We start from the raw sequence: 10578 nt of genomic DNA, 5'->3' as shown, positions 1-10578 counted from the left end.
GTCACAAAAAAAAAAAAAATCAAGTCAAAGAAACATATCTGGTATATATATATTTGCACGCTTGAAGATACAAAAGAGGATATTATCTCTTTATAAATAAATAGGACATTTGTATCAGTTACTTAAGTAAAGATTTTTTTTTTTTTTGATGTAGCAGATAGTCCAGAAGTAGGCAATGTTCAGTGGGCTAGCAGTGTTTTCTAAATATTAAAATTTAGAATACTAAATACTGATTTTTTAAAAAAGCTCCTTTTCTCTTTCCACTCTGACATTTGTAGTGTGTGGGCTTTTTCTTCCATGCAGCTCCAAACTTTTCATCTTCTTTTAATGCAGCACCGGGGCATTTTCTGACTCTTGTCAGCAAAGTAAAGGCTTTCCTAGAACTCTCCCATAGCCTGCCACTGCTGTCCTAATAGGAAGAATGGTGCCACATGGCCATTTCTTGCTGCACGAGAGCCCGGGAAAGTAATGACTCTGCCACTGTGGCCTGCAGACTATGAGCAAGATGAGTGAAGTGGGGAGGAGTCCCAATGGTTTCTGAGCAGCTATTCAATCTCTGTCAAAATATTTCACTAAGAAGTCTTCCTCTTTTCTCCCCAGGAGCCAGTCTACTTGATGACCTCTATAAATATTTCTCCTTCCATCACTCCCGTGGAGACACCATGACTGTCATGGACGCAAAGCAGATGAATGTTGCTGCCGCTGTTTGGGCTGTTGTCTCTTATGTCATTGCAGACATGGAGGAAATGCTGCCCAGGTCTTAGCAAGAGGGAGAAAGAAAGCATGTGTGTCCTTTCTGGCCAGGAATCCAGGAAGTCCCTCTTCAACAAACAGTTTCATCTGACCTAATCCATTTCAAAGCACAGTACTTTTTCATACTTTCTATAACCATCTGTCTTGATACTCTCCAAATTCTGTTTCTAGAGGAAAAGATGATCCCCACCCCACATGGAATCAACATATGGTAGGGACCACAGTGGGGATATTTCATGATACCACCTGTGAAAAATATTGTTTCTACTTTGAAAGTAAATACTGGATAAATATTTGGAAGATCTCTGGTTTTCATGTGTGTGTTGATAAACATTAAACCGAATACAGTGACACCAATTTTTATGTTACTTATCGAAGGAATAGAAGAACACACAATTGTAGTATGGCCTTAATTGAGTGTATGGAGACATTTGGCTTTCTAATTTCTACACTTTTATGTCATTAGAATTTTTTAAAGAAATATGAGTTTTTTAATTAAAAGAAAAAAGTCACCATTTGGAGATAAAAACCAAGTATGTATAATCTAATTGCCTTACTAAAGTTATGTACTAAGATCTATCACCAGGTAAACAATAATGCTGTTATACATTTATGTTTTATATATTTCACAAAAGATTTCTATGAAGTTGGGGCTTATTCCCATTTTGCTGTTGACAAAGTTGAGACTCAGCAAGGCTAAATAACACTCATAGGCTCTAAGAGCAAAAACCCTGATCCTCATCCACTCTGGGAACAATATCTACTATTCTTCTACACACAATGTCCAATATTCAGTTTAAAAAAATAATTTAATAGGGTGCCTGGGTGGCTCAGTTGGTTAACATCTGACTCTTTCATGATATCAGGTCATGATCTCACAGTTTGTGGATTTGAGCCCCACATTGGGCTCCATGCTAACAGTGCAGGGCTGCTTGGGATTCTCTCTCTGCCTCTCTCTTTGCCCCTCCCCTGCTCACACACACTCTCTCTCTCTCTCTCTCAAAATAAATAAACTTTAAAAAATTATTTAAAATTTTTTAAAAATAATTTAAAATTTTTTAAAAATAATTTTAAAAGCTGAAAGAAAAAGTAAAAGCATCATCAAGAGTTAAAACAAACAAGAGAGCCAAGCTAAAAGATAACCCAGATGTTGGAACTATCTGAGAGGGATCTGACATAACTATGATGGATACATTAAAGATTTCAGACTACATACATGTACAGAAGGAGAATTTTAACAGAGAGATGAAAACTATAAAAGAGTCAAATGCCAATGCTAAAGTAAAAAATATAACATCTACATGAAGAATTTCTTTCTTGAGTATATCAGCAGACTATACAACACTGAGGAAAGAATGAACTTGAAATTAGGTCAATAAAAATTACCCAAACTAAAACACTAAGGAAAGAAATAGTGAAGGAAAACAAACACCAGAACGATCTTCCAAGAGTTGTGATCTAATACGTATGTGGTCTATTTTATGTGTAATTGGATAACAAATGGCCTAACATACATATAAGTGAATTTCCAGAAGGAAAAGACAGAGTAACAGTTTTATTAATGGTAATAATTAAAAGGATTGATGGACAGAGTAGGTCTTTCATTTCTGGCAAAGCAGCAAACTGGTGTTTTGACCCTTACATTAAAAATTCTGGATTCCATCTGAGAAACACTCTCTTAAATATATGAATTAACTTTTTAAAAGGTAAAGAATATTAGACAAAAAACTGAGTGAAGGCATGAACCAAAAGAGATACATAGCACATTAAACCAGCTTTCTCTTTGAGACAATTTGCAGAAAGTCGTGAACTTCAGTTCCATTTCACTGTCTTTCAAAGTTCAGGGGACCATAGACAAATCTCAAAGCCATGTTAGGGATACTAGAGAACTCTCAATAAAACTGAGATCTCAAAGGATTATACCTCAATACAATGGTGAACTACAAATAAATTTCAATACTACAAGGAAAATTACCATTATTAATAAGTGCTGAGTGGAGGTCCAAAAAAATTCCTATAGATAAAGTTACAGTAAATATGAACTCATAGTCAAAAGCAAAAAAATTTAAAAAAACAAAAATAAATACAGAATTGTAACACTCTGGAAAGAACAAATGAAAAATACAAAATATAATTAAACCACAATGTCTTCTGATACTGGAATTATTAGGTTGAGAATATTCTAAACTATATTGTGTTCAAAGAAGTAAAAGAAGAGATTGAAAATTGAATAAGAGAGTACAAGTGACCAGGTATATTGTAAAAAGAACCAAATAGAACTTAAAGGAATGTAAACAATTGTAAATAAAATTTAAAACTTAGGGGACCAGTTTAGCTACAGATGAGAGAATTCATGAACTGAAAGAATAGTTAAGAAATTAATGAGAATTTAGCACAGGAAGAAAAGATATAGAAAATATGAATGAGAGGTTAAGAAACATGAAAGATAGAGTTACATCATCTAATACATATTTAATCAGGGCTGCAGAAAATAAGACAAACAATAATAAATGAAAAGAAATAATAAAGAATACAAGAATAATAAAAAATAATAAATGAAAAACTTGCAGAAATAATGAAATCTATCAGTTCACACAGTCAAGAAGCCCAGTGAATCCCAAACAGTTAAGAAATCTACACTGAGACATGTTATAGAGAAACTACAGACCACAGAAGAGAAGATCTTTGAAGCAAGAGGGAAGGGATTATATTAAAAGGAGCAAAAATCAATAATAGCTAACTTCTTAAAACAGCAACAATGTAAGCCAGAAGACACTGGAAAGATACCTTCAACATGCTAAAAGACAATTATCAACTAAAAATTCTATGCTCAGCAAAAATAGCATTCAAGAATGAGAACAAAATAAGGATATTTTCAGGTAAGCAGAAACAGAGTTTACCACCAACAGACCTTCACTAAAGGAAACGTGAAAATGTCTACTCCTGCCAAAATTAAATGGCCCTAGAGTGAAGACTAATAGGCAAGAAGTGAAGAGTCTGGCTCCACACCAAAACTCTATGTGTGATCTTTTAGACTCATCTATAAGCAATTACAAGGGGGCAGGCTGGCCCAGCAGGAAAGCTATCCTCCTCACACAAGACTTTGTACACAACAGGTGCGTTATATTTTTCTGAAGAGAGTTGCAGTCAAGGACTCAGGACCTCTGGACCAGCCATACTCATACATTTATCTGCACTTCAAGCCCAACACTTCCATTCAGAGGCTTCCTTATTGAGGATCTTGACTAAGACACTTTTGTCTACTCTAATTTGGTTCTTTTCACTTTTAGGCATTTGCCCTCCCTTCTCCCCCCTTAACCCCATCCCAAGTCCATAAAATGATAGGAGTCTTTTGTTCAGAGCTCTTTGGCAGTAAGATCCCCGTCCATCTGTGCTGATTCACCTGACCTTTGCTTGGTGCAAAGAAAATGGAACATTGGGGAATTGGTGCCTATTTTTATGTTTTGCTCACATGATCTGCATAGGTAATAAAGGAATAATTGTTAATTTCATTTTGGTTTATTGTCCTAATAGATCAACCTCAATCTGGCAGCTCAATAGAAATTAAGGGCAAAGAAAATGGTAAACATTTTAAACAAACATGAACTAAATAAAATAATATAATAATCTAGAATTTGAAAAGAAAGAAGGTAATTGGCTAGAATAACATATAAATGAAAAGAGAAGTTACAGGAATCAGTGTTCTAAGGTCCTTTTAGTCTAGAAGATAATAACTTTAGGCTTTGCCAAGTTAAATATGAATGTTAAATTTTCTAGACTAACCAAAATAAATAAATAAATAAATAAATAAATGTAGAGTGTAACAACAAAACAATGTCTTCAAAAATGGAATAAGAAGAAAAAGCTCAATAAATTTACTACCACAATGGACTAATCAACTAAAAAAATATGTTTAGAAAATAAGAAGTGACTTAATGAAATGAAGAAATAACCACTAAATAACCCATGAGCCACAGAAGAAATCACAATTGAAATGAAAACATTTCCACAATTGAATAATAGCGCGCATGCACGCGCGCGTACAGTACACACACACACACACACACACACACACACACACACACACACAAAACCTCCTCCATATCAAAACTTGCAGAACTCGGATTTAGGAAAGGGGTGAGGAGACCCTCCACAGATCTCTGGCATTCTCACTCTCTGAAACTCTCCCCTTTCCGAGGCTGTATCTTGTGAATTCTAGCTGCCTTGGCTTCTCTGAACACTCAGCCCCCTCTCCTCAACTCGGTTGGCTGCTCTACGCTTGGGTTTCCCTTCTCTGAACTGCAACTGGCAACTGTCAAGGCAGTAATCTAGGGCCAGCATAGAGCTCACCCCATTTGTTTTCTGCCTCTTGGACACCATTGTTCTTCATTTCCTGGTGTCTACTGTCTTGTTTCATACATTTTATTTGGATTTTTGTTTAATATTGTAAAACAAGTCTGGTCCTTTTTACTTCTGCTTGGTCAGAAGTGAGTGTCAGGTCACTAATTTTTGTCCAATATATACAACCATATTCATTTTGTGTTTTGTACATTTTGATTCATTCTTTTCTCACTACTTGATTCTTATTTGGGAATGTGGATTCTCAGGGATTTCATGAACTGTCCAAAGACTGAGATTGAAAATAAACAACATCTATGACTTATCAGATCCCATTGCCTATATCCTAGAAATGGCTCTTAGGAAATGGATCTTATTACATCTCTTTCCCTCTCCCTGGAGAGTTGTTAATTTCCCTGGGTTGGGGGAGTTATATAGGGTCAAATAATAGCAGAATTGGCCCATTTCCTAACTGACCCCCTTACTTCTGCCTTACTGGAGAAGTATTAGAGGAACTAGGTTGGGAGACAATGTCAATATGTGAGGACAGGGGAGTGTGTTGCTGAATGTGGCTATCAGTAGCACTAGTAATATAGGAGATATGGAGAAGTACATGGGAGTTGGAAAAATAGAAGGGTGGAAGAAGGAATATGAGAAAAACTCACAAGAATATGCACATCATAACTGCTTAGGTCTACTAGATATTTGTGGAGGCTGGCAGATGCTATTGGCTACAAGCATTTTTAAGTAGAATTCTCTTATTTTCCATAAATTGTTGTAAAAGGAACTGTTCATCTGCTAAGAAATGGTGTATCATTTGAGTGGTGGCCTATTTCCTGTGCATGCAGTAGCTTTCCAATTTGACTTCAGGGTCAAGTTGCTTTTCTGATTCATTTGGCTGAGTAGACCTAAGTGCAAATTGAGAAGAGAAACCCATTTAAATACTGTATAATGTGGAAACGGTGAATTCTGCAACAGAAAAAGGAAGGAATTCAAGGAAAGGAGGTCAATTGCTGATTTTGCCCTTGACTTTGTTAAGATGTGGCTTTGAGGGTTCTGATGTGTCTGCGAATGATTTGGAGTTTAGGTTCCCCAGAGTGTTCCATCTTCCTCACAATAATTACACTAATGACACCAACAGTGTTTTGAAAATCGTCATGCTTCTAAACTGCATCCATTTCATTGCCACTCAGTCCTGTTTGCTCAGTGTGCTTCCTTCATAATAACTCTAGATGCTTCCCATTTACCTTGAGTAAATATCAAACAGATCTTGATATCTATATCTGTCTCATGAAATATACATTCTCTCTAACTGTGCCCAAATGATTAATTTACTGCTATGTGATGATTAGCATAAAAATCTCATCATGACACAAGATAGAAATGTTATCACTAATTGCCGTTTGAAGTGAAGAATGTTTTTTGCATAGAAATAAATGATGCATGCTTACTTCTCAATTCTGTGTTAAACCAGAAAACCCAAGACCCTTTTTGAGCAGAAAGAAATTACCTTTGGAGGTATTTTTTTTTTCTTTCCCTTAGATGGTCCATAGTTCAGCAAAGGAATGGTGGAAAACAATTGTTAATGGAGTTTTCTACACCAAATGAGATAAGCCAACTCAGTTCTCATCAAAGCAGATCTTCTAATCAATCAGTTACTCAAATCAGGCAAAGATATTAAGGCCTCCCTGTGACCCCGATACTTGACAGATAACCACTCATATATTTGGAGCATATCCTAAGAGCATTCAAGCGCTTCAGAGAACCTGACATTCTTAGTATCATTGGTGGTCACTCTGGGTCTCCTCAAGCAGCCACACAACTATCTATGGGTTGGATGATACCTCAGAGAGCCTTGTTCTAGTTTCCAAATTGAAAGAACATTAGCTGTGCCTTACATCTTGATGATAAAGTCAGACCCTAGTCAAATTAATTCTCTTAATTCTAAGTACCAGCCAGCCTATCCCAGAAATTGTAATGGAATGTGAATTTCCCCCAAGCTCTGCCTTGCCATCCAAATCATCATCATCATTATCACTAACACCCACCCTGGGCCAATTATACTGCTAAGAACTTTATATGCATTTTCTCATTTAATCTTCACTCAATGCATCGATGCAGGTCCTATTTTAATCCCCATTTTAGAGATGAGAAAACCTGGATATACAACTCACAAATAACTTTTCCAAGGCCATAGGGCTGATAAAATGTAACTGAAATCTAGAAAATTGAGGCCAAATATCTTCCTCAGACAAACAAATTCTCTGGAAAGCAGACCCTTCTAGCCTTCATTGTGTGGATGGCTTGAGTCTAACTGGTGCATTTTCATTTCAAGGAATAGCAAGTGGGGCTTCCACAGTGCCATGCTTTGGCCCAAGAAAGAGGGGCCTTGTGCTTTTAGAGGGCTCCGCATATCACAAACATACACCAACAACAAATTTCGGGAGGGATATATGGGTGCTTCTGTCACCAGGGATCTGGTGGTCAGGGATCACACAGCATGACTCATGCCTCTAAGCCTCCACTTTCAGGCTCCAAGGAGGCGCCGCTCCTCAGGTCTTGCCTTTAAGAGAAGACTGTATCTGAATGTTGTAAACATAGACACTGCCTAAGAGCATGAAGACTTGAGGAACAGAAGTACTCAAGAAGATTGGGGTACATGTGCTCCTATGCCTCAGCATTTCTGTATCCCTTGGGTAAATTCCTAGCAGTGCTATTGCTGGGTCATAGGGGAGTTCTATTGTTAGTTTCCTGAGGAACCTCCACACTGTTTTCCAGAGGGGCTGTACCAGTTTACATTCCCACCAACAGTGTAGGAGGGTGCCCGTTTCTCCACATCCTCGCCAGCATCTCGAGTTCTCTGATTTGCTCATTTTAGCCACTCTGACTGGTGTGAGGTGGTATGTCAGTGTGGTTTTGATTTGTATTTCCCTGAGAGACTCTTGAATGCTGACAAAAACTGAGGACTGATGGATGTGGGGGGGAGGGGGGGATGGGCATGGAGGAGGGCACTTTGGGGATGAGCACAGAGGGTTATGTGGAAACTAATCGGACAATAAACTATTTGTAAAAAAATAAATAAATAAAATGTATATAGTAAAATTATATTAATGCATGCAAACTATACTGTGCAGAAAGTGGGTAATGCGTTAATGAAGTACAAACGTATAACTTGTGATTTGGAATGTGATGCCTTAAAGACCAATTCTAATTGATGGATCCTCTCTAAAATACTGCCCTTATTCTTGAAATCTATCAATGGTATGAAAAATAAAGACTAACTGTTCCAAATTAGAGTAAAAAATTAAAAAAAAAAAAAAGAAGTACTCAAGAAGAAAAGATGAATTCATTAACTTGTCAAATCTTTCAGAGAGCAAGAATGCAATAGATTCCTGCACTAATAAGCTAGTGTTCCCCAGAAGCATTGAGCATGTTTTCTTGATTCTCATCATGTCCCAGTTTGTGGTCCTGAAGGTACTTGTGAATAAGCGTGGCATTCGCAAGAGTTGTACATGGTGACATACTGCATTATTTTATATCTGTGATATTAAAATAATATGTATTCCTCATAAATTTTGAGTACCTATTGATTTCTTCATTTATTCCACATGTTTATAAAGTTTCTACCACGTGGCAGGCACTGTGAGGCACTGGGGTATGGAGGTGAGCAGCAAGACAGATAAGGTCCCTACACTTAAAGAACTTTGTTCTAGTGGAGAAGAAATAACATGAAATGTAGAAAGAAGCAAATAAACAAAGAATATCACTTCTGTGGAACTGAGCAGATTTGTGATGAAGAAGTATGGAAAGCCTACTATTGACAGGATGGGCCCTGATGATCTCTAAAGAGGGGACATTTGGGCTGAGTCCTGAAGGATGATGGAGCAGAACTAGCTAACTGTCCTTAAAAATCCATTCTACCTTTTTTATGGTAACAGACCCCCTAAATCTTAGCTGGGTTATAGACTCTACCTTACTTTATAATTAGGTGTAACCATATGACCAAGTTCGAGCTAATGGGTTATAACTGGAAGCGGCCCAAGTAACTTCCAATAAGTCTCCTTAAAGGGAGCTAGGAGGATGGGCATACTCTTCGCCTCCCATCCTCTTTCCTTTTGGAAGGTTGAAACATCAACAGCCAACTTAGACCATGAAGTGAACTTGAGAATTCAAGTCACACACAGCAGAGAAGCAAACAGGAAGGAGTATGGGTTCCTGATGATGAGGAGTACCATATCAGCCCTGGACTGAGTCTCTCGGATAAACTTTATTGAAGTAGTTCTTCTTACAAAGCATGACTGGACTTCGTTATGATTTTGAGGACTTAATGCTGCTGCTTGTGAAGTGTAGACTACAAGCTTCATGCACCAGCTGTCAGCCACTGTAGTGACTGACTAAACATCCTCAGGAAGTCATCATAGGTCCTTTGGTTAACTCTACCTCCCAATCACAGGAAGTGGCTAGTTTTCATTTCTCTCTCATATGCCTTTGGAAGGCATTTGGAGGCGTTTGGAAGGCATTTGGCGTGCCGGAAGGACCACTCACTTGATCAGATAGCACCTGCCAAACTGACACAGATAAAAAGTGCCACAATGCAGATCTCTGAGAAATGCCTCCATTAGCAATTTCACAAACACATTCAAAAGCTCAGATAACACTTTTGATGTTCTTGATCTTTGCACTTCCAAATGGTGGCTGAACAAACAGAAATCAGTCTTCTTTGAAACCTTCAAAGCAGTGAAATTGCCTAAATCAGTTTGTTGACTATTCTCTGACTTCCAAGGGTCAGGGAAGGTTTCCTGTGTGTTCATCCTTCTGATTCGCTTTCACATTCTCTTCTAAGAACTTTGGTTCTAAAAGAAAAAATTAAGTCAATCATTTATTTGTTTGTCATGCAAGTTTGAATTTCCAATAAAGACTTGGCCAACTTTTCTGAGCACCAAAAATGGCTATTTTTGAAATAGTTGTATAAACATCCTATTAGGAAATGGTAAACAGAACTTACCAGCATGGAGGCAAATGAGTAAGTGCGGGAACTGATTCTTTTACCAACATATTTAAACTTCATGAGAACAGAAACATGTTATTACATCAGAAGATTTCATGTAAAATCCAGTGTGCTAAAGTTTGTTGCATTATCATTTGTGTGAACTGGGTCTTGACCATGGCAGTAGAAGAGATATGTGATCTTGTATTTGTTTCTCAACAATGTCCAGCTTAGTAATAAGCACCTAAGGGTGACTCTCCATGAGGAAGACACTGTGGAAGTTACCATGTATGGAGATGAGCTAAGGGGCTGAGCAGTGATGTCTTCACTATTATTATGACATCAATCAGGATTCTAGAGGGATGTCACAGGAATACATTTAAACTAACTTCAGAAAATTTGAGAGAGTGATTGAATGGAAAAATACTGAAGTATCCTACGAACTCCATTTGGGTATTGCCAGGCTTCAGAAATTAAGCCAGAGACTGATTCCTACTTAG

At 37.4% G+C, this 10578-nt stretch overlaps 1 protein-coding gene and 1 long non-coding RNA gene across 2 annotated transcripts in view; one reads left to right on the top strand and one right to left on the bottom strand.

Moving 5' to 3' along the window:
• LOC144218314 (carboxypeptidase Q) overlaps positions 1 to 8414 on the top strand; it is a 165911-nt gene extending 157497 nt beyond the window's left edge. The window contains exon 4 of the mRNA XM_077748164.1: positions 601 to 8414. Within this exon, the coding sequence (XP_077604290.1) occupies positions 601 to 764 (164 nt within the window). The 3' untranslated portion in view covers positions 765 to 8414. The remainder of the gene's footprint in view (positions 1 to 600) is intronic.
• A 925-nt stretch (positions 8415 to 9339) lies between these two features.
• On the bottom strand, positions 9340 to 10349 carry LOC144218343 (uncharacterized). Its single transcript, XR_013331122.1, has 2 exons — positions 10097 to 10349; positions 9340 to 9944 (listed from the first exon to the last, which is right to left on the bottom strand). It is a non-coding gene; the product is annotated as an uncharacterized LOC144218343 (long non-coding RNA).
• Positions 10350 to 10578: the final 229 nt, after the last annotated feature.

This window comes from Crocuta crocuta, unplaced genomic scaffold (assembly GCF_008692635.1).
Source record: "Crocuta crocuta isolate KB4526 unplaced genomic scaffold, BGI_CrCroc_1.0 scaffold39, whole genome shotgun sequence".
Classification (NCBI taxonomy): Eukaryota; Metazoa; Chordata; class Mammalia; order Carnivora; family Hyaenidae; genus Crocuta; species Crocuta crocuta.
Note: the sequence above shows the minus strand (reverse complement) of the source record. Positions and strands in the feature narration are given on the sequence as shown.